General features: G+C 37.5%; 1 protein-coding gene across 1 annotated transcript in view; it reads left to right on the top strand.

The window, feature by feature from the left end:
- The window catches only part of nos1apa (nitric oxide synthase 1 (neuronal) adaptor protein a), a 147,608-nt gene that overhangs the window by 100,913 nt on the left and 21,720 nt on the right, over window positions 1–24,975 (top strand). The window contains exons 8-10 of the mRNA XM_088005063.1: window positions 748–909; window positions 14,249–14,414; window positions 17,616–17,792. Of these exons, the coding sequence (XP_087861189.1) occupies window positions 748–909; window positions 14,249–14,414; window positions 17,616–17,792 (505 nt within the window). The remainder of the gene's footprint in view (window positions 1–747; window positions 910–14,248; window positions 14,415–17,615; window positions 17,793–24,975) is intronic.

Genomic DNA, 24,975 nt, shown 5'->3' with positions numbered 1-24,975 from the left:
TTATTACCGGAGTGAAGCATTTCTGTGATCCTCATCTCAATTCTCTGTGTTCCACTGATCCACACTGCAGCAGCTAATCAGCATCTCAACATTTCCAAGTCATTTTTTTTTTGTTTTGTAAGGTATTTTGGTGATCCTGTTGCATGTCCTTTTTATTGATTCATTAATCACTTGCTTTGTTATTTTACCTAGAGGCATTCTCAAGTGAAACTTTTTGCAAGCATGTTTTTGTTATGAAGCTCATTTAGCCACTCGTTATTTAAGAAATTACTGTCAGTATGTAGCTTTTTTATATTCCCCACTTGGTAAAATTTGTCCCGTTAACTGCTTTTTATTAGATCTCTTACCTCCAACCTCTAAAGCATGAAAAAACTCTTAATGTCGAGGGAAACAAAAAAGAACCAGTTTAATCATTTAAATAGAATCTTTAGACAAGTTTTCTTTCTTTAGACAATTTTTCTACCTCAACATTTATCACACATTTCAGTTCAGTGTAAACGCAAAGATTACATGGACAGAAAATCTGATTTTTGCAGCACCTTAAATCCCTAGATGCTACTAGATAAATACGGTGTGCATAGCAGATGATACCACACAAACGTGCACATTATCAGGTATAAGAAGTCTGTGGAAACGGTGTAAAAAGCAGCCATTAAAAAAATGCTTTTTCATACTAGACCCTGATGTTTTTTTTTTATTGTTTTTAATGGTAGAAATGACATGTGTTTGGCTTCTTCCTGCTCTCAGGTTTTGGAGGAGCCTTCTCTTCTGATGTCCAGTCCCAGGATGCTGCTCCCAGCGTCGGGCACGCTGCCTCCTGGGGCTCCATTGTCTGTCCACCACCAGATCCAGCTGCTCCAGCAGCAGCTTCAGCAGCAGCAGCAGCAGACTCACGTCGCTGTAGCACAGGTGCGGTTATTTATGTGCATTCCTCTAAAAATCTAGACGTGGTCACTATGAGCAGGTTTGCAAGAGGAGTCATGACAACCTTTCTTCTACAGTAAAATAAGAAAGGTTGTTTTACTTTAGAAGAAAGTAAAAGAACCTTTTACTTTGCTATACAAAGCACGTTTGTAAAGCTAGATTTTAAAACTAACAAAAAGAGACATTTCAGAGAAATTTCAGATATGACTTCATTTCACCACAAGACTCAGTCTTGTGGTGCACATGAGCTGTACAAACATGAAAGAAGCCTTATTAGCAATTTGAACACACTTGAGTTTCTGCATATTGCACCTTTGATATTGAGGGAAGTTGGGGAAATGTATAATTATTTAAATGTTTATTTTTATGATTGCTAAGATACTTCTACAGCATGATACTATAAGTAATTGAAATGGAAAGAAGACTGAAGTGTACTGAGGAGTTGACAGATTTTACAGCTTGAGCATCTACAGTTGAAACAAGGGTGAATAAACTGCTTTTTGATTCATGAGTCGAATCAACTCCCACAGTGACAGAGCGTGTATTCTGCATCTAAAAAACCTTAAGGCTAAGAAACTTCTGCTTCACGCCTAAACGGATTCAGGCGCTCTTAAGCGGCCTGCTCACGCTGAAGTTGTTGAGCTTCTTACCTGACTGGCTGTGAACAAACTGCTGCCACAGCTGATAGCTCACAAGTCTGGTGTGAGCAGAGCAATACATAAATGTCATTAATTATAAGAGAGAAGAAGCCAGAGGTTGCTGTCCACTGGCAGCGATACCCGTGTAAATTTTTTTAATGAGTCAGAGTTTTGGCACATGAGGCGAAGTGCTTCACTTCCCTTTAAATAGGTTAAATGTGTGCATGATTTTGAGGTGGTTGAGGCCGACCTCGGATCTCATGTCATTTAGCAAATGGATGAGTCTGTAATGTGATCTGCTGCTTAGAACATCTTCGCTGTCCACTTTACTCAATTAAACTAAATTTTAAAAAGGAATGAAGTTTATAGGCTTCTACCTATAAACTTTGATCTCTCATACATGGATATCTAGCTTTAAAGGTGTAAAGTTGACATCTATGATATGAACCAAAAGTTGGATATTAACAGTGGTATGTAAGCAATAACCCTACTTTTTTTTTTTTTTTTTTTTTTTTTTTTACATATTGTCACCTTCCAGAAATAATGGCCTACGTAATTTTTTGTGAAAATTTATTTTGGCCAAAAAGTCACCACTTCTTTCCTTCCAAGAGATGTTTTAGGCAAAAAAAAAAAATCACTTTTAACTTACTCCATTATTTTAGGAAGGTGAATATTACATAATATATTATTTCTCTATTATTTTATGATAATTTATAACGTTAGAATAAACCATGTGGGAGAGAAAAGAAGTAAATGTTAATAGTCTGCTGCAAATGTCCTCTTTACATAGATGAACACAATGGTTCATTGTGAGGCCATGTATTCATTTGTATCTACTTTTAAAGAAGTAGCACGTATACCCTGGCAGACAGTAATCAATGGCTTATATAGGTGTGGGATCCTCAGATCAGAATTGTCTGTAATCTGCTTTATTCAAGTAAACCATACATCAAGTCAGTAGCGCTGACTTGGAGTATGAAGAACGAATGGAGCTCGTAGCTCACCTCTCCGTTCATTTTTTTTCCACCTAAGCTGTTAAGTGAACGGTCCTCTTTAATAGTGTGTTGAGAAGGATACGGACTACTTGTGTAAAAATGTGTTAATTTGTTGGAGTTGATAAAAAGAAGCCCATTTATTGTAGTGTATTCTATTCTTTGGACTTTGACATTTTCATCTCCAACTGCTGTTGTCCTCGTCTCACTCTATAGATTAACATCATGTGTAAAGTGAACATTTTTATACAATCTAAACAGTCGCTTTATTTTCTTTTTTACTAAAATACAGCACTTTGTTTCAAACATAGCAATGCTTTTTTTATTATAGACATATTTTTAACCAAAATTCCAGTCTGTTGCTCAATTACTATTTCCTAAAAGAAAAAAAAAAGACCAAGCATGAAATCTTGAAGGTTAGTCCCATTATTACAAGGATTCATGAAAAATGTTCAACCCCCCCCCTGAGTCTGTCAAATATTTTTATATTTGTGTACTACTTTTTTTTTTGGATTGAGGTGGGTTGCACCTGTTTTGAGGATCACTGGGTTAGACTCTTTTCATCTCACTTTCAACTGCATCCATTTTAGCTCAGTACATTTTTAAACTTGTCATCTTTCCTTAAGAGCCAGTTCAGACACAAAACCAAGCTGCAGAACCTCCCAGACATCCAGAATTTTCAGGTATAAAGCGTGTGCAGCAGATGTCTTCAGACAGGTGAATTTACTTTGGATGCACACAACACCGAAGTGTTTGCCTCCACATTTGGAGGCGAACAAAGCCAAATCCACAGCTGTTTGTCTAGGCTCTAAAACATCCGGGGTCCACATAGTCTCTGGTAGACAAACCGTTCCTAACATGTCAGAGTAAAGTTACCATTGACTTCTTTGCGTCAGCAACAACAAAGAAGCAGAGATCCATCCCTATAAATGTATTCACACTTTGTCTGCATTATAGATGCAAAGAAAGAAGGAACACATATACTGCACATAAAGCACGAGTTTTTGTGCTTTTGGGATTTTCTTGTTTATTTGTTTTCTGAAGAACTAAAACGTATGAAGTTCAAACTGCTCCCCCTGAAAACATGTTTCCCTGAAGTGTGTGTTAGTTTTATGTCAGGAAGATGGGGTTGGATCTGCTGGGTTTTCAGATTTTTTTTTTTTTTCTCGGCTTGTCACAGAAAACACTGTAGACTGATGTTCCTTTAATTTATAATTTATAGATCTTAAACACCAAGTCTCCTCTGATTTTACAGAGACGGTGGCTCTAGCGACTTATATAATCATAACAAAACAACTTCAAAGAATTGTAATAAATAAGACAAAAAAATTATTTTATGTCAAATAAGATTTCTTCACGTCATCTGTTTAAGAGAAAGTGCACAGACACCTTTTTTTTCTAATGCAATGAGACACTATCATGAGGTTTCCAATATGCTTGTAAAACAGATTTTTGTTTCTAAATTTACTCAGGTTAAAACAGCTTTTTCTAAAACATCATTTCTGACTGAATCCTTTATTCATTTAGGTACTTTGATTTGATTTATCTTGGGCAATAATATCGATGTAGTTTTCTGTAAAAAAGAAATGTTTTCCTGTGGCTCTGGAAATATGACAAGAAACTGTATTACACAAGAAGAAAACCACGAGTCATCTGTGATTTCTTTGGACAGAAAGATGTCAGTTAAACAGAGAAACGATACAAATCCTGTTTTCAGATTAAAAGATCCAAAAGACTCCCTCATAGCTTGGCGCTTTTGATCCCAGAGAGGTTTCCAGAGAGTCATACATGTATCCCTGCTCCATCCATTGACTTAAAGTCTGTGACCAAATTCTACAGAGGGATGAATAAATAACTTATTTGTGCATTTGTCTTCTGATTCAGCTTTTTACCACTTTTTTTTTTTTTTTAAAGGATTTTTACCTTTTAAGATGTTTAAATGAATGAACATTTTCACAATTTACATCAGTAAGCCTGTTTATGCACTATGCAAATCATTGCATCTATAACCTCCTTCACATTTGTCTCCGGTTTTTGCCTTACAAATCTTGGCTTATTAATCTCACCAGCTGCAAAGTGCTGTATGAAAATAAAAAGGAAGAGTGTTTTCTGCTCGCTCATTATGAAACGAATTATCATAAGAGGTGTTGAGGGGGCTATTTTCACTGTGGACACCCTCAGTTGCTGAAACTGCCTCTGATTTTATGGCTCTGAGAGGAAAACTGGAATAATTTTTGTTGTTGAGACCCGATGAGGAGCCTGGGCAGAGGTCACAGTAAATGGAAGTAAATTAGTGAGATGGCCAGCCCTAACCACAGCTCACTTGGAGATGAGTGGAAATTGAGATCTTTAATGAAGTAGTGAAATTGAGGGGGTGTGATGGTTACCTGTTTGATGATGAAAGCTGGCAGTGCAGCTGCTGCTCTGTCGCTGCATGATGGAGCTCATGTCTTAGTTCACATTTTCAGAAATTCACTCTGTCTCATTTTCTCGCTTTTATATATTTTTTTTACTTGTCCTTCAACCTCATGCAGAATCATATCCAACTCTTTCAAGAGCTCATGATACTGTCGGAGATATGTATGATAATACCTTTCACTCACAGTTTGGACTAGGTGTCAAATGCCCCAGTAATAGCATATCGTACTTGGCTTGACTCTTGATCATTCCTCCCCTCTGGTCTCTATTCTGGATGTGCCAGCTCCTTGCACATGAAATTGTTTACATATACATCTCTGGTCTGCATCTGTACCAAATAACTTCCAAATCACATATTTCTTTCTGAGTGTTTAACTTATTGCACCCTCTATCTTCACAGCAAATCGTATTACATAGTTGGACATACATTACATTGACAGTATTCTCTTCCTCTGATATTCTTCATGTTTACTGTATGACAACAAAGTGACTGTGTGAGAGGAACACGAAAAGGAGAGAGAGAAGCAGAAATCAATGTTGTTTAAACTCCGCTGGATACAAATTGTTTCAAGCACATGGCAACATTAACAGAGCATTCAGTCAATGACTCTTCAACGAGAAGCTTTAAATCAACATTAAAAATGTTGGTTAAGTCATCTTATTTAACTAACTTATCTCAGCCAGGACACTTGACCTCACTGTTAGATGATCAACCCCAAGTGGATTTAAAATTATGTCCAAGGGGCGGTACAGCAAACCAAGTTAGTTGGATGTGCAGTTGGAGACTCTCTGGAAGAGTCAGCGGTGCCATGGCTCGGCTTAGCTCCCTGCAGGGTAAACCTGAAGTTTACCAGAGGTTGCTTCAAATGGAACATCCGCAATGCACGAGGACACAGCGAGGATTTCCAGGCCCTCCGTTTCGGCTTCAGGAAAGTTTAGAACTGCCGTATTCACTAATGGCTATTCTTAAAAGTTCTCCAGGTAGCGCTACAAAAGTTGCAGAAGTCCTTTCGTCTTTCAACAGAATTAGAGATGCGGTCCTTTGTAGAAATATCTTTAAATGTAATTGCAGCTGACTTTTTGGAAGTTTTTGCTCCCAGCATTGTGCTTCCATAGACTGAATTTTAATATTCAAAATTTCTCTGTAAAATAGTTCAAGCCATCATGTTTGAAAGTGGAGATGGGGAATAAAGGGTGATGAGCAACGCTAGCTCTCCATCTGTTGAGCCCGCTTATTCAAACATACTGATTGGTATTAACTCAGACAGGGCTGAATACTTCCACAATTTGTGTACTCTACTTACCTTGTCTGGCAAGACAAACTATGAGAAAGATATGGTAGGCATTTGTTTATTCTTCCACTTGGTCAAATCTATAAAATGGACATGATCACTTTTGTAAGCCACTGTAATGCAGTGCTATATTCAGTTAGAAGATTAAAGGTCCAATCAATTTTCTTCTCCATTTCATTAACTGTTTCTCCAACACACCTTGTGTAGATATTCCATATATCTCAGTTGCTCTGTAAGCACATTCCTAATGGTTTCCATGTCATGAGAGCAAAATGACAATTTTCCCATCAAGCTTTTCCTCCAAATTGACAGAAATACAGGAGAAGCGGCTGTTGGAGGGTTTTCAAACGTTTTGAGATCAAAGAGAGCTGGCATGGGCAAGCAAAGCAGTGCTGGTAATCCTGTACGAGGAGTGCATCCTCAGCCTGTTGAGTCATAACACACAACCAATCCTAATCCCTTGTACTCTGTCGTTGTGTTTCTGTTTTGTCTGATAAGGAACTGTTGTTAGTTAAAAATCCTTCTCATCTGGTAGCTTATAAAATTTTCTTTTATTTATTTATTTATTTATTTTTTAATCTGTGTTTTGCAGAATGTGCTCGCTATAAATGACTTCCTATGCTTTGCTCATTCAAGACTCTTGCTCCTCAGAGTTCTCAGAAAAGGGCTTGCACTTTGGTTTATGTGATTTAAAGTGCTAGATAATGAAAACTGGTTTTAAATGTGACCTGTCATGATTCACTGAATAGACTATGATAGGGCTATGGGCTATAGAAAACTCATTACACTTTTTCCACAAAATCTTTCTTAGATAATGAGATCCTAGTCTGTTCAGTTCTTCCTATTTTGAGCGCCTTTCACAATTAGTTGCTTTAGGGCCTCTTGTTACTTCAAATCCAAAAAAGCTACTACTGGCCACAGCCCCCACTAAATATTTACACTTACACATAAAAATGGCTGCAAACTTGTGCAAATTATACAACCATACATCTTTGAAAACTATTGCTCTGTAGCCACATGCACAATCAACAAGAATGCATAAAGTGGTTTCTGGATGGTAAGTCAACAAAACACTTGTCTTTTCCAGCAGCCATTGTACAGCGCATACAGTGGGAAAAAACATAATAAACAGCTGACCAAACTTTATGGAGCTCAGCGTGGGGTGTTAGGTAACCCAAGCTGGATCCAGACACCAAAAAATATTAGCTTATTGCCAAAAATCAACTGGATGGTTTTATTTATGCAATGAGCAATTTTTAGAAGCAATGAAAAATTTGCAAAATATGAATTTTGCATACTTTTGCATAACATTTTACTTTATTATTTCATTGAAATTATTTCAACAACAAACTTAAACATCATTATGCCTTTTTTTTTGACCAAATGTGAATAGAATAAATCCTTGAATCTTAATTAAATGAACTTAAGTAGAGGTCAGTTTTTCTTTTATATATTTTTTTGTTGACAGTGAGAGAAGAGGCTTAATAGACAATTTCCCAGCTTTTGAAAAGAAAATGATGTATTAGGAATACAAAAACCGTCCTTGGTACTGGTCTCTTGGGAAATAGTCTTTCAACAGTGAAACTGATGAAAGCGCTCCCTAATTAGAGCTTTAACGACTTGTTTCAGGTGCTCCAAGCTTCTTTAATTTTAGGACACTGATAAGAGAACAGACGGTTACGGGTTGCAGAAAGTTCATTATTGGAAACAATCATGGTGAAACAAAAGTCATTCACCTTTGTAATTGGCACTTTGTCTGTACTTTTTGTTTTTAGTTAAAGAGGTCATTTTCTCAGCTTCAGCTTGAAAGGAATTTGTTTCCAAATGAGCAGGAAATTGCCTACATGTGAGTTTTGATATAGGCCATGCAGGAGTTTTTATGTTTGAACTTAACCCTCTGTATTTTGTTTTGTTTTGGTTTGTTTTGTTGCTCACTGTGGTGTTTTGTTCATCCATTATCCATGTTACACAAATAAGCTGTGTTGGCCTCAAACACCGTCTGACACTCAGTTTATTTTATTGTGGATTCTTTTGATTGTAAGATGGTTAAGTCCTGTGGCTGCAAAATGTCTTCAAACTGTGACACTCTAGAAAGTAGAAAGTTTTCAGAGTTTGTACTTTCTGCTGTGCTGACTTGATGATATTTTTCCAACCACTGAATTGGTTAATTGTCTGCTGATTCAGCTAATGTTGTCCTGAGCAATATAAAACTTTACTACTGACAATTAGTAAAAAATTTCAATTATTGCCATAGTATGTTATCTAAATACACTGGGGATAAAAGGGTAATTCTGTAAGAAAATGTTACTCATGCTTCATGTTTGTGCTTAATGTTATTTCCTGGAGCAATAATGAAAATACAAAGCACATAAAAAGGAAACTGTGATGCATTAAGACACAGTGGGTTGACTAAATCTAATTACAACCCGAAGCGACAATAATTAGAAGTTTCCTGTGCTTTATCTTGTTTTGACGTCTGATTTTGGTTGGCTTCTTCACTTATAAGACATTGTGCTATCCTCACATTAAAACATAGGCAAGACTCTTAAAATAAATATATATTTTTTTATCGATTGTAGCATTGTTTACTCACGTTTCTACCAAGAATCAATCAATGTCTCAATTGTAGTCACTGCAGGCATTAACCACAGGGATGACTACAAAACATACACAGCAGATTATGTATGAAAAACAGAGCAGAGACTGATGTCCTTAGCAAAGCTTCTCTCTTTATCATCTAAGATGGGGTCCTGTCCGCGCCAGCCTTGTTATCACTGGGGTGTCGCTCTTTACAAATGAATTCTACAAAGGTCACTCCTTGTTTTTTTGTTGCGAACTGTAGAATTAATAAAAGCAGATCATTTTCTCCCTCAGCTGCGAATTTTGAGTCTGTCCCCTACATCTGCATCAGAATGGCTCCTTGTTAAACAAGGAGTAGAGCAACATGGATTTATAAGAAAAAAATCACTCAGACAAGTGAAATGTGGGACAGCAGAAAAGAAATGGAAAAAGGAAAGTGAGAGAAAATATTACTAAAGGAACCCAAAATCAAAAGATTTGAGGCAAATATTTTGTTTGGTAAAAAAAAAAAAAATTAAAATTAAGAAATACCATTACTCACAAGAGCTGCATACGTTTTGCACCTTCCTCTATATTGTCTTCGTAAATGGTTTAATACTATTAAGATGTATTACTAAAGTGCTTAAGTTAAAAAAAAATCATTTCTACGTTTACTTTAATATCTTAAAGAGGGTTTGAACACATTTGTGTGTGTATTGTGATGCCAACAGCTTCAAGGACCGGGCTTTTCATGGTTGAGCAGCTGGATCCCCAAATCGTAGCTCACCAAGTTTAATGAAAAGCATTGGACGAATGAGTGTAAAGCACATCTCCACTTGACTCTAAAGCAGAACAGTGTTCTCTGGAGTGAACAATCATGTTTCTCTTTCTGTTAATCATTCGGATGAATCAGGCAGGGTTTGACAGTTGCCAGGAAAACAGTTCCAGTCTGACTGAATTGTGCCAAGTGCCAGAGAGGGAAACATAGTGTTGAGGTTGGTCCTCTGGGGCTCAATCCCAGTGAAAGAAACTCTCAGTGCTGGATCCATACAGACTTACTCAATGAATCAGAATGTTATTGAAAAGTTAATTTATACCATTAGCTCAATTCACAGTGAAACACAATGTCTAGATTAATTGCACGCAGATGGCGTAATTGTTAAAATATTTTTGGAAATTTCATTTTACAGTTGAGGGACAGTACCAACATGACTCCACATAAGTGCATAAAGAAATGTCCATAAGGATGAGCTTGGTGTGGAATAGCATGAATAGTCTGCACAGAGCCCTCAACCACAACTCAGTAGAGAACATATGTGATGAATTGGAGCCAAAACTGTGAGCCAGACATTCTCATCCATCATCGCTGCCTGAAGTCATAAATTCCCCCCTGAAAGAATGGTCAAATTTCACGTAAACACACTCGTAAACCTTGTGGACAGCTTATCCAGAAGCGTTGAAGCTGCAGTAGGCGAGTTAACTGGGAAAATAAAGCCTGTGTAACAATGGGAGATCATCAAAGTATCTGTGTGTGTACAGACTAAAGTCTTCATAATATTGATCATAGAATGTTTATACACCAGTCTCTATATTAAATCGGTTAGTCTTTTCTCCATTTGTGTTAACAATCACTTGGCAGTTAAACATTGATATTGTGGAGAATTATCCTTTTTTCCATTAGGTTCTTGATGTATGAGGATGAAGAAGAGTCAGTGAGTTGAATTCATGAATTCCATTAATTAAGACTAAAATACAGCTGGTCCATTTGTTCATGCTAATCCTGATGGGTTAACAGAACAAAACAGCATCAAGCAGCAGTTTGTACTTCTCTTTGTTAGCCCCTATCTAAGCTATGTCCCTAAGAGGGCGCTCCCTAATGTGTCATTTACTTTAACCCTAGTTTTGAGGATGTATCCTTTAACCTTAGCTTTGCACGTGCATGCTCGATGTGAGTGCATGTATGTATATATACAAGCATACAAATAGCTAAGAGACAGAGGAAGAAACAGAACTATTTATTCTCAGCAATATATTTTTTGAGATGTGGCAAACATGACTTTCAGAAGTTAAAACAAGTATCAGAATGGAGAAGAAGAGAAATGGGCATAATGTGGCTGATTATGCCCATAATTTATTTATCCATCTTATGATGGCTATTTCTGACAGGATAAATGCACCTATGCTCCAAAGCATTACAACTTATTCATAGTGCTGCAATGTCCTCCAAAGTCTGCACCAGATATGCAGTAACTCCTTGATGTCTACGGAACAAGATTTCTTAGAAATGGCTTTGATGGAATATTAAATTTATGCCACATCAAATTATGAGGTAAGTCTGATTTTAAAAGTGTCCAACCTGGTAGCAGGTGTACTTAAAATGTGGCAGGTTATTCAGTAAACAGCCAGCGCACCAAGTGATTGAATGAATCAAAAATTATTTTCATGATCATTTTACAGCTATTTCGGTGTTTCTCAGAACAAGCCAAATTCTTAAGCCCATCCTCCACGTTTCAGAGCACAGCAGCATTTCAGAATATTGGGCTGTCCTTGGTGTATTGTTCCATTTTCAAATACTTTGTTGTGTAGTTGATTTTTTTTTTTTTTTTTTTTTGCTGTCTTCTTATTTGATATTTGTTACCCTTGACGTCAGGAGCAAAGAGCCTTCGTGCTGCCACGGTAACCAGCTGCATGTTACCACTTTGTGCTGAAATGAGGAAAAAAACAGGGAATCATTATGCTTTTCAATGACTTGTATCTCTACATGAGAAGCCTTGATTTGCCGCACCTGTCTGCTCTTCACATAAGTATTGGTGGGTTTCTCTTCAGCCAGGCTTAGTTATGATTTAGTCATTTTTACATTCAAAGCAGCACATAAAATGTCTTACTGACAAGAATCTATTAGAAAATCAGGAAACAAGGTAATATTAAAAGTAATGAGCCCTTCCTGACTTTTACAGCCTAAAATTAGATGTTTTTTCTTCGTGACATGGATCTCTGGAAATATTTCCCCTATTTTTGCCTCATTTACTCATTGCATCCTAGTCTACTAGTGTTTGAAGCTTTGCTGGGCCGTGACCAAGCTCCAAGGTTAATCCAAATCAAATCATTGAGAAGTACGCCGCCTCTTCTGTCAGAAAATCATTAATAAGTGGCCTTCTTGAATGCTGAGCCTCTTTTAAACTTCTCTCAGATTACAGACTTTTGAGATTTTCTCCTTTGAACTTTTTGAAAGCAGTTACATGACTGCAAAGGTGTCTAGTTAGAATGTGAGGTGGTGCTGCAAACATTTGTGAAAACAAGGTAGTCGCTGCTCACGCAGGAACCAAATACGAGTGTGTATTTGTAATTTTGTGTGCAACAACTGAAGGGTGTCCGTCTCCCCTGCCTCAGTTTTTAAATAAATGATTCATTGTGTAGCCTTTCATACCTAAATTGAAATGGAGTCTGCTTTAATCTGGCAAACCACAGCAGACTATGACATTAAGGTTACATGAGGATCAGAGCTGTCACTCGAGCACCATGAGTGCTCTTTGAACATTTTATAGTGGCACAATAATTTCAGCACAAAGATCTTACATCTTTGGACAGTCTATTACATTTTTTATTTGAATGCTGAAGTTAGTTTTAATCTAATCAAAAAGAGTTCAAAAATGTACCTAACAGTCAAGATTAGTTGTGTGCACATCACGTTGCATCAAGCAGTGGGTTGGCTGCTGTATGTGTCACTTGTCTTTTTTGCATCTGGCATCTTGTCTCCCCGATTTTCACATTACGAGAATCTCCTTCAAATCCTCTGCAGTCGTTCAACATTTTAGACCTTTGAGCATTTGAGAGGAAATTCAATACTCACTGCATATTTTTTATAGATAAAAACAGGATGTTAAAGAGAACATAATTAAGCTGTTTACATCTCCTAATCAATTACTGCAATATCATTTTTGACTTCACTCTTCATCATTAGTAAGTCTGTATCTGCACTAGCAATAACAAGTGTATAGCTGATATAAGATATTATATTCTACACATAGAGATGAGCCTTTTAAAATATTCAGTTTCAAATTAATACTCTAATAAAATATTTAGTTCACATGCCCAAAACTGTCCAAATAAAAGATGCAAACTGCACTGAAATAATATAGCTCTCCAAAATGCAAAAGAATTAACCTTTAATTTAAACACATTAATACAGTCCAGAAAACAGTCATATTATTTGGGAAAAATGTTTTTTTTTTTTTTTTTTTTTTCACAAAGCCACAACACGCTTATTAGCTGCCCTGCTGTTACAGTTTGTGTAAGCCCCTTACCCATTTATTCTGCTCATGTACCGTTTTATAAGTTTGGCATGGAGCGAAAGGGATCACTTCATTCTGCTCTCCTCAAACCACAGGTTTTATGTCTGTGGGTTATATTTTTATGCCACAGTTTTATTTCTATTTCTATTATGATCTTCTGGCCTTTTGCAAAATTTCCAGGGCTTCTGGGTGAAAAGCAGGCTCACAGTTTGGACTACCCTTTACAATGGATGGATGTGCTTCTCCACATTTTCATCATTTGTTATATGCCAGCAGGAATGTTTACCACCTAAAACCCTAAGTCACAAAACTGTTAGGCAAACCCCACACATTTGCTTGTAATATTTATGCATTTGTCTGATGCTTTTCTATCCAAAGCAAATGCCAAATAAGGATGTAAAAACCTAATTAAATCAGTGTTAACGATCAACTACTTAGAAGGTACACCACCAGTCAGGTTCTCCCATCGTAAAAGTACTGTAGAGTGCAGACATAAAGAAAAGTGCACAATGAGGAGATCCACTCTTAAGAGCCGGGTGTTCAAGACTTTTTAAGATAGACATGACACCCCTGCTCTGGTAATACTATGTAAATTTTTGAGGGTAGCACAGATAAATGTGTTTTACCTGGCATGATCCCCTAACAAAAGCTTAGTATGTTCTTTTTGGTTTTTTCAGTAATTTTAGCCCTCTTCTAAGTGCAAATGTTTCTCAAATGTAGAACTTCTTCCACTCCAGGTATTGTGCTCTTGATCTTGATCTTGAGCGATGATTCTACCTCTGTAGTCCCCACTGGATTATCACCGATTGATCTCTTCGATTCTGGCTGCGAGAGAACTCAGATGGTTTTGTGACATTAGCTCCAAACTGCTTTGATTAAATTCAGTGCAGTTTAAGTACTGCAGAGGATCAATCATTCTCTCCTGTTAATCAGACTCAGCCAAGTTTTTAAAGCTAAATCCTCAGCAGAGTCCTAGGCTTGGTGTGGCGCTGGACTTCACATTTAGTAGTTTATGTCCTGGCTATGTCAAACGGATTTCTGTAACAACGCTTGTCTGATCAACCCATTTTCTCTCTCTGTTTCATTTCTACTACCTGTCCCCCAATCTCACTCCCTTTCATCCATCAATGAAGGTCCATCTCCTGAAGGACCAGCTGAGCGCCGAGGCCACGGCTCGGCTGGAGGCCCAGGCTCGAGTCCATCAGCTGCTGCTCCAGAACAAAGACCTGCTGCAGCACATCTCCCTGCTGGTTAAACAAATCCAGGAGCTAGAATCCAAGATGGTTGGACCAAATTCCAGTAAGTTAATATCTCATTATTTATGTCTGATCTTATGCGCTTACAGTGGATTAGAGTTGATAAGTTAGTTGTTGATAAGTCAGGCATGGTCATCAAATGTATGTTAAGCAGGATAGAAACCCACCTTGACATGTAAGCTACCCTCCTCCCTACATCTGGCTACTTCTTCCCAGTCTGACCTCTTCCTCAGTCTGTCCCTGGGTCACATGTTTCTCCCTACGACGAATCCTCCTGAATCTCTTAAGTTTCCCTTACACACAGAGATATAAACTTCTTTTAGTAGCCCCTCGGGCTGGTAGAGTTATTGTCTCTGCCACCACGTGCAGACAGTGCGGTCACATTAATCCAGGCTGCGTGTGAATGTCAGCAGAAACCTCAAGCCGATCCTACTGGGCGGATTCAGCTGGCAAATTTTACATTATGTTGTCATTAGTCCTTCAAGATACTAGAGTAGATACGGATTTTCCATGAATCCTATTTTTCAAAAGACAGCCAGTAGCTGCAACATCAATAAGAGAGAAAACACACTGGTAAGCCTTTAGCTAAAATATCAATGTTACAATATTGAAAAACTTTATAACTGTCAAATTTATGCATGCTTATTGACAGCAGTCAAGCATTAATCTTCACTAATGAAAACAAAAAGATATTCAAATTTATTGCGATTAGTATAAGTATCTGCACAATCGTGGGCACGGAAATTAGGTTCTCTTTTCTTTCGGTTCATTCAAAAATCGCAGTCATTTGGTTTGTCTCCATTAACCCTGCCGTACTGTAATACATTTGAATGATGCTTTCACAAGATGAGTCTTTTATCTAAGGTTATTCTGCTCAGTCAAAACTGAAGATTCATGAAACATGCTAGAGAGAAATGTTCCAAAAGACCCCAAACAAATAACAACAAAACCTTTAGGCATTGTCCATATTCAGCAGCCCAGTTGCAGAGTGCATAAAGGGCTTAGAGTAGAGATTAGCTTTGGACCAAGTCACAATATAAAGTTGGCCACAGTTGTAGAAATTCTACTAACAATCAAGCGCATTAAATGTAGGATTAAAAAACCACGAGTGAATACGTATTTAGTCATCTTTCTGTTGGTGCTCAGAAAGATGGCAGTACTCAAACTCTCTTCCTTTGTGAAGCTGCTGCTATTCATGGTAAGAGAGTTGAGTATGTTTTGCTATTGGACTCTTAGCTTTCTAATTTTTTTTCAGACTCAACACACGTCCTACTGATGTTCAGCTGTCGCAGACCCCCCTCTGTCCTCTCCAATGCCTCTCCTCGCAGCTTTGTGCATTTTAAAGCCTCTTCTTTGACTATTCAGACAGACAATCTTCTCAGCAACACCACAGCCCAGTCTGCCCTCCAAATGTCACTCTGCAGGAAACAATCTTTAATCTTTTCAGCAAATATTTCAAACGTGAAGCTTTGCTTATTACTCCCTAGGCAAGTTGGACTTTTTAATATGCTTCTCTGTTCACACTTGAAAACTTTCCGCAGACATGCTTACATTTTTTTTTTTTTTATTTTTTTTTTTTCTGATACAAAAAATGGAAGAGATAGGTGCTGGAAACTAATCTTCCACATTTACTACTCAAGAGCTCTCAAAGTCCAATCCTGTACGTGGAACGTTTTTAGATCTAGTACAGCTAATGCAAGTTAACCATTTAAATTAAAGATGGGCACATCTTGCCATGATAGTGCAACCCATTTTACTTTTGGTGTATTGACAGTGATGAGCTGAAATTGCACTAATCTAAATCAACATTATTAATCATTTTGCTGAAATCGAAGGGCAGCTTGACCAAGATGAGAGGTCTATTCAAACTATGTACAATCAGGTAACATCATTTAGTTTTAAATGGCGCTCTCTTTAACAGAAATCAGAACTTGAAGCATTTAAAAGATTTAGACCATCTTTTAAAGAGTTGTTTTTCAGTTTTGTGGCATATGCTTCAATTACTGCCATGATAAATTCAGTACATAGACATGCAAACTGCCTCTACAAACTTTTGTAAAAGAATTGGACACTCAGGAGCTCAGTAATTTCAATCTGAATGCTGTGATATTATGCCAGCTCAACATTAAGTCCACTTATGTCAAATACATGGCATTGTAACACAGTGGAGGTGACTGGGAATGGCAGCAACCCTGTGTTTTTCAAAGCAAAAGGCCTTGAAAAACACAGAGCAGCTCCAGTAGAAGCCCAGCCACAGAGTGGACAGAGGTCACGAACGCAACAATAACTAGAGATCTCCAAACTGTACATAACCTTCTGATTTGCTCAAGAGTTCTGCATAGAGATCTCGGTGAAATGGGTTTCCATAATTGAGGCGCTGCTGCCAATGTTTAATTCACAAATTATACTACAAAATGTTGGTTGAAATGACCCAAGAGTCTACATAAGTCTAGGATCATGTAGATACATGATACAGTTACATGGACAAATCTGGGTTTCTGACTTTAACTGGAGAATAATACTTTCCTAATCACATTCTTTCAACTACAAAGTTTGGTGTGAGAGCCAGGTTTTCTACTCAAACATCAGTGCCTGACCTCACAAATATATTTCTGAAAGAATGGCAAGAAAAAAAATCTCATTACAACACACTACTAACCATTGTGGAAAGCCTTCTCATAGGATTTCAAGCAGTTAAAGCTTAAAATGATTTGGCCTGATATCATAAGAAACCCCATGGATAAAGAATGGGGTGCTTCTCAACTGTTTGTATTATGTAGGCAGACAAGTGAATCCTCTTGTGAGACACAGACTATATATATAATTTAGCAAGCCAATCTCAGTTTTGGTTAAGAAACAAGAGTTGGAAACTTTGTAAGCACTGTTCTAATGTATGATTGAACTTTAAATTTGAACCTGAAAACATGGACAATTTCCTTAGAGCCACTTCCTGCTTCATGTCAGTACTGTGTGCTTCTAAACAGTGACACAAAATACTTCAGAGCGCCACATGATGATGATGAAATACTGAAGGCCACAACTGACCTTTCTTGCTGTGTAAGAGACTCCTCTGATTTATGTTGTTAGAATTTATATCGCTCTGTTTCCAGCAATTCATTTTTGTCTTTATGACATACAGTTGTCTTTTGAGAAGATGACTGATGGGAGAACAACGTGAATCAACCAATCAAGTCATTACTTGATCACCTAATATCCATCTTCTGCACTTGCCTCTTTTCTCCAGTGGGCTCTCAGGACAGTTTGTTGGAGATCACCTTCCGCTCCACGGTACCTCCAGTGATCTGCGACGCTACCACACCCAAATCCGAGGTGTCGGACATCAACCTCTCTGCACTCGGCACTGGTGACGGAACCAGCAACGCCTTTTCCTCTACCAACGGGACTCTGGGAAGCCCACTAGGTAGGGACCAATGTCTACTCAAACTGGAGTGTTTCCGTTTCCTCCCGGGACCGCCGGGGCCTCCACCTCCTCGACTCCCTTCGCCTCCCCCGTCTCTCAAGCCTAACAAGCCAGTGACTCAAGGTCGAGATGTGCCTAACACTCCAGCGAGCATCTTATCCAGAGAAGTGAAATCTTTGGACTGCCTGGAGTTCACCAGGTTTCGCGAGTCAGGTATCGCTTCAGAGTACGAGTCGAACTCAGACGACAGCGATGACGGGGAAGACGAGGGGGAGGACGATGAGGATGAGGATGAGGAGATGGAGATCTTTGGCTGGGGAACAGATGGGGAGACGTTGAGACTGCTCAATGCTCTCAACAAACAGGGAGCTCCTGACTGCCTGGGAGATGAAATAGCCATTTGAGACTTTTCCTGTTTTGATGAAAACTCCTCTATTCCTGTCTTACTCACTTCAAATTTCTGTACGGCTAACATTTTGTGGACTAACCTCTGTCAGGTGCGCACAACTATTTATATGAGATTCATATAGTTATACCTCATGTACTTATAATGAATAACAGTTTTCCAGTTACAGATTGTGTTTTTGATGTTTCAGTTTGTTCAGCTTCTAAATTCATTTTCTTCTCTTTTATTTTCAATTTTAAATGTAGCATTCATACCACTGTGACATTCATAAAATTGAAATAGGTCATCCGACATTACATGTTATGCAAAACTATTAGTTAGGTTCATCTTGATATGTCATTTCTATCATTGAAATAAATCAAATTAAATATTTCTTACTGTCTTGATGTAGCACAGTGATTTGGTCTGCAGAATGTGTCAGCTGAACATACCTTCTGTCAACGAAGAATAGAGTAAAAGAACAATTGAAACTATTGATAGTAAAGAACAATAGAGCTGGTTGCTTTTACAAATGTAAAATGTCAGAACGTCAGTCTAAAGGTTGCACAAATTTAAAGTAAATTGTGTGATTAAAAAATGTTAAGTACCTCAAGCACACTGCTACTGTAACTGGTTTGAAGCAAAGCATCGTCTTTTCTACTCAACACCCAAAATGGTAAATGGCAAATGTCCTGTGTTTGTACAGCACTTTATCTTGCGCTTTATTCTGCAGTAAGGTATTTATCGATTCATGCACACATTCACATGCTGATTGTGGAAAGCCAGAGTTGCCCTGGAACAGTAGGACAGAAGTGAGGCTGCCAGATCTTCCAAGCACCAGCAGCAGATCTGTTTTTTTCTCAGTTGGACATAGGATTCCATAAACAGGAGAACGTGTACTATTATTGCACCAATACTTAATAGTTCAACAAGTAAGATTTTTGACAAACACCTAATTTGTAATCAAAATGTCGACACCCTTTGTATGCTTTAGCATGTTTGCTACTTTAGCAAAGCTCTTCACATCTCTGGCAATTCTTTTATTAGAAATTCATCACTCTTGGAAATATAATAACTTACTATTTATGGCATAAAAGCAATGCTTTGCTTTTCTAATTTTGTGGCATTTTTAGCAGCTTCAAGATGGCCTGTTCGTGTTTCCAAAGAACGCCCAACTCATCGACCCACTGCCACTGTGCTCGACACTTTGTGGTGTTTGTGTCGAAATGCTCTACTGGGTTTTCTTCCTAACATGGTGCTGTGTCGCTTTACTAAATATCTTCACTTTGTTGTATGCAATCTGTTCATAGAACATTTTTCAAGAAATCTTGTGGCTGATTCAGACAGAAATTTTGCTGCCACATTCATCTAGAGAGGACACCTTTTCTTTTTCAAAGCTTTCACATTTTGGCATTCTCGTCTAGCCTTGTCATAATTGTCATGTCATAAAATGTCAAAGTTGAACATGCTAACTGTGGCATGCAGATTCTGGGATGGAGCTCTTGGGTGTTTTGCAGTATCACTGTGCTTTTCAGATTCTCTTTGAGAATCTGTCTTAAGTTCCCAGTTGTCCAATTATAGCAATCTTAAAACCACTGGATCTTTAGAAAATGTGGTTATGTTACTATTAGGTCGCTACTTTCTTTGGTTTTCGCTGAAATAAGAAAAACTTAAATTTGATGGAGACGTGACCAAAGAGACAGGCTTACATTATATGTTGGCTTGTCAAAAACATTCATCATCTTAAAACGGCCTAAGGATACAAAAATGAGAAAAAAAAAAGCATTATATTAAGATAAAGCAATGTTTGAAAGCTGTAGGCAGACATCTGGTCAGACTAACTTGAGTCCTGCGTAGGAGAAAACAGTCTTTTTTTCTTTTTTTCTTTTTTTTTCTTTTTTTTTTACTGGAGTCGGTACATTAACTCTAATGCATACATTTTCAACAAAAGAGTTAGACTGAGTCATGCTTCTACTGCAGCGGTTCGTCATCTCTGTACAGGCGAGGTTCACTCAGAGTTCCCCTAAAATCTGAAACATCTAAAATGTAGGATATAAATATCCTGGAAGTGCACAAACATATTATAACTAGAAACAAAAATAAGAGACTCCTAAGACACAAATCTATTTGCAGGAAACACTGTTTAAAAAGAGCAAACTGAAATATTGAGAGAGCAAATAGCCTGAGAGAGTAAATAGTTTTGCAAACTCAAGCATATACGTCTGTTTGCTAAAATCTAACATAGTCTCACCTTCCTTTTCTGTGCCTCCCTTTTTAATTACTCTCAAAACTCATCAGACACACTGACATGCTTCCTGATTCAGGAGCTGAGCTTTGAATTTTATTTTATTTATTTATTTTTAGCAGATAAAACTTTAAAATGAGAGTCCCTGTGTGCATTTATTTTCTTCTATCTGTTTTTGAATAGGCAATGATCCTATGTGAAATCAAATTATATCCTAACATGATACTCTGGGCTTGGTATTTACCTTCACAACATTTTGTCAGGTTAGATCAGGGGGGAACCCAATTAGCCCAGGGAGTAGGTGAAGCAGGATGTGAGGCTGAAGAACTTGTATCTCTTGATGAAGTGGAAAGCAACTAATTTTGTCATGAAATTGCCAACTCTTGGCTCCAATTTATTGATGATCTTTGCTGCCGTCTGCAATTTGAGGAAGTGGAGTCGCTGTTACCCAGTTTATAATTGCTGGTTGCTTTTCAATAGAGATGTGTATCTGTATCCAGTTTTCTGCATCATCCCACACCAACCTCTGTACTTGCCTTTTTGTCTGCCCCTCTTTCTCTCTCCACAGATTCTACCCATTTCAATTGTCCGCTATTTCCTTTCTTTTGTAATTTATGTAAAGCTGGGATTAGTTAGATCTAAAGGAACACTGCTTGTTTGTTTCCTCCATTGAACACAAACACAAAACTTCACAATAGTTGCTCACAGATTGAAGCTAAGAGTTGTCTCATTTATTTATATCCAGCTCTGGGTAAAGCCTAAGGGCACAATGCTATATTAAAGTATTAATTTCGATTCATGCTGAAAGCTAACAAGTTTTCATTTTGCACTTTGGTTTATCTGAGCAATATTACAGTTTTTGGCAATAACTCATCTGAGACTTAAAACGGGGTCGGGCCAAATCTCTAAGCGCTCAGCGTCTCTTTCACAGAGCTTTAGCCTGATGTGATCAAACCAACCAGTGAATTGAGCTCTATGTAACTGCTTGCCTTTTGAATCTGTTCTTATTTGGGAATGAAAGAGATTTTGTTGTATATAAAATTGTACAAAGTTGGTAATGCAGCTCTTTCCCCACGTACTGGCACTCCTGACAAAACTATGCAAAAACCATTACAATAAACATTTAACCCAATGACAGAATCTCACGTAAAGAAATAATTCCTGTTAAAAAAAAAAAATAGTTGGTGTTTGGAAAGAATCACATGTGTCCCTACCACTCCTTATGAAGTAAATGCTGAAACATCTTAAACTTTATACTTTTAAGTTATAGTTCTCGTAAGTTCTAGTTTTATAAGTTATAATTGCTCTTGTTTTTCTGGAGTAAAACTTTGATGAAAGAGACCTGGGGGAAAAAAGTTTCTCAAGTAACTCCAGAGCTGAGTGAGAAATGTAGCAAATAGTTCAAAGTGGTTACCAAGTGTCCACAAAATCTCTTGGTAACCACAACCAAGTGAATGCTGTCTACCTGTCAACCTGTTGTCGGGGAGACGGTGCAAAAAAGGCCTTTTTTCTTTGCTACCTTAATAAATGCCCCATGTGTGAAGCTTGATGAATGCTGCTGAGATTTTAACTGCATTGCGTTGTAATCATTGAGAATACGATTAAGATTTCAGCAAAAATCTGTCCAAGTGGATCTAGCATGAAACAAAAGATGAATTTGGTTAAGTGTAGTGGAGGATCTGTCATTCTGTGGGCCTCTTTCTCTTCCAAAAGCCAAAATTTTTCAATAAAGTTTATTTGTGTATTTCAGCGATTCACAGTGCTTTACATCATGAAGACATAAAATCATCAGAAATATCTCTTCCAATTGTGAAGCCATTAACAGACATTACATTTTGTCAAGTTCTGAGAGAGCCTGACATCATAAACCTTTTGATATACCTGGTTGTTTTAAATAAAATACGGTGTCCAGAAAAAGAAAGCAGGTTTTCGCCGGGTCTTTTGGAAAACAAAAAATCTGCACATATGGAAATATGAACATAGAAATAGTTCTTTGGACACAAACCTTGTCTTTGTCTTCTTCCACAGCCAAAATACATTAATATTATTGTTTTCATCACTGAATTAATTTGATTAAAAATGAGTTGTTGTTTTTTTACATTCAGCTACTGCAATTTGGAGGGATTCATTGTTTTTGGATTCTTACACATTCCTCGCAGGTGAGCCAATGAGTTTCAAGTGTGCTCTGACTCAAATGTAATTGAAACAAACTGATACCAACAGAAGAGTAAAATATGCTACAAGTTAAAAGGATTTTATGTCATAGTTTTCTGATTTCTCTTCTTTGTGAATCAAGAAAAATAATATTGTCTGAGCTGCCAGCTGATCTGCTTGGATACCCTTACATCTTTATAAAAGTCATGACAAGACATTAAAGCACATATGTCAGAGTCAAGGCCCGCGGGACACATCCGGCCCGCGAGAAGTTTTTTTGCGGCCCCTGGGATGATCTTGATTTATTATTAGAACCGGCCCGCAGACCGCAGCAAGCCGGCACAACGTCTGAACTGTAAGTAGTTCTTTAAATGTTCTGTGAGATGATGTACTTACCCATGTATCCATAACAACCGGAACTTTCAATATCCACCAAGTTATTGCCGAAATATACCGTCTATTAAACGAGTGCCCCCCGGATTAATTACATTCTCTGCAGCTGCAGCTGCGAAGTTACCGTATTAACCCGATACTTGCTGGAAAGTGCAACGTCTCCCCTTTCAGAAACCGTTGGAATTTTTCCACTTAGCGCTACGTGTGGCGGAATTACGGTACTGCAAATTTAGATGTGTCGCCAGCGACACATCTAAATTTGCAGTACCGTAATTCGCTGGCGACACATCTAAATGCCTTGACTCTGACATATGTGGATTAATAGATTTTTGCACTTTATTTTATTGTATTTCAATCCAATTATATTTTAAAAATATTTCAGTTGTGTCTGTTGAAAATTAAAGATTACTGACAGAGCCATAAGAAAATATTGCTTTATTTATCTGATCATATTGGAATATATTTGTTAGGTTTTCAGTAGGTTCAATTAGGTTCACTAGACTATATGCGTCATTTAAAAAAATTTCAATGAACATTCGATCAGTCCGGCCCTCGGCTTGTAGCTAAATTTTTTATTTGGCCCTCCGTCCATTTGACTTTGACACCCCTGCATTAAAGGGAGACAGATGGAGAGTGATGCACAGTAAAGATTCCTGATTGAAATCAGATGGAGGACATAAAAGTTCAGGATCATCGTTTTACAGGCCACATTTCGTACATATAAATTAATTTCCCATAAATTACTCGGACTCACTAGGGACAGGCAGTTCCAAGTATGAAAAGTGCAAAGAACGACCTTTATGCTTCAGTCTCTTCTTCATCATCTTTTATTTTCTCTTCATCTTCCTCACCCATCTTGTTTTTTTTTTTTGTTTTGTTTTTTTTCCTTGCCAATGTCTTAGGTTTCAATTTATTTAATTTAAAGCTCCCAACGCATTTTGCCCTATGTGAGTTTTTTTTTTTTCAAATGGAGACGTAGATTCCAATTCATTCAAGTCAAGGCTGTTCTCACTGACTGAACATAAGGCAATTAGAGTTCTGAGAAAGGCAGTCTTTCTGAATGTTATTAAAGCATTTAGGTTACTTGAATTATTTCAACGAACATCTAAAAATTTACACAATGCATACTGCAACTCTAGTATTTCATGAGTTCATTTTTTTTTTCAATTATTACTTGAATAATTCAAACTTTTGATAGAACATTTTGTGATCAAACACATTTTAAAAGTATGTAGACATGTGATGGTACGGAACGGTTATTATTGAATAAAGAAGATCTTTAAAAACACCCAAAAAAGCTACTAAAGGTATATTTTGCATCTGTGTGACTGCTGCCTGTCATAATGCGGCAAACCAATGATCCAATGCAATCGGATTCTAGGAAATGTCCTGAAACTACTATCCAACTTTTTATTACCTAGCTGTAATAGAAAGTGCCACCAACATTTCTTTCTGCATTTCTTCACTCATGATATATACATTTTCATATTCAAAGAGGCTGTGTTCTGCTCTGACTCTGCACCCTCAGGGGCAAAATTTATTTTTGTCTTTGCCTTTTTTCATTTCATCATATCTGTATTTCTTTAACTTGTGGGTCACCTTTACCGTACTCTCTTCTTATCTTCTGAACTCAACTTTTCCTCTGACCTCTCCAAAATGTCAGACTTCCTTTTTTATTTTTAATGCAGCCTCTTGTGCTTCTTCATGCATTTGTGATTCATGTTTTGTGACTGTGGAAAAAGGTATAGCCCTCAGCCTTTCACCTTGACAGATGGGGAGATAGTAATTACTTTGTATCATGCTTGTGGAAAACAGACTTACGAGAGCAGCCTGTCAGAAAATACTAACCAATCTTTTCGTGGGATACATATGGTCCACTCAAGCTAAAACTGATTATAACAGAGAGGAGCTAATTGTGTTATTAGTTAATCTATTAGCTTTAATCATTAATCATGTTATTCATTAACCCTTTAATATGCATATTGTGTACATTCAATTGCACACAA

The sequence above is a fragment of the Poecilia mexicana genome, unplaced genomic scaffold (assembly GCF_051168715.1).
Source record: "Poecilia mexicana isolate PSO_F unplaced genomic scaffold, ASM5116871v1 scaffold_4, whole genome shotgun sequence".
Classification (NCBI taxonomy): Eukaryota; Metazoa; Chordata; class Actinopteri; order Cyprinodontiformes; family Poeciliidae; genus Poecilia; species Poecilia mexicana.
This window is presented reverse-complemented; position numbering and strand designations above follow the sequence as displayed.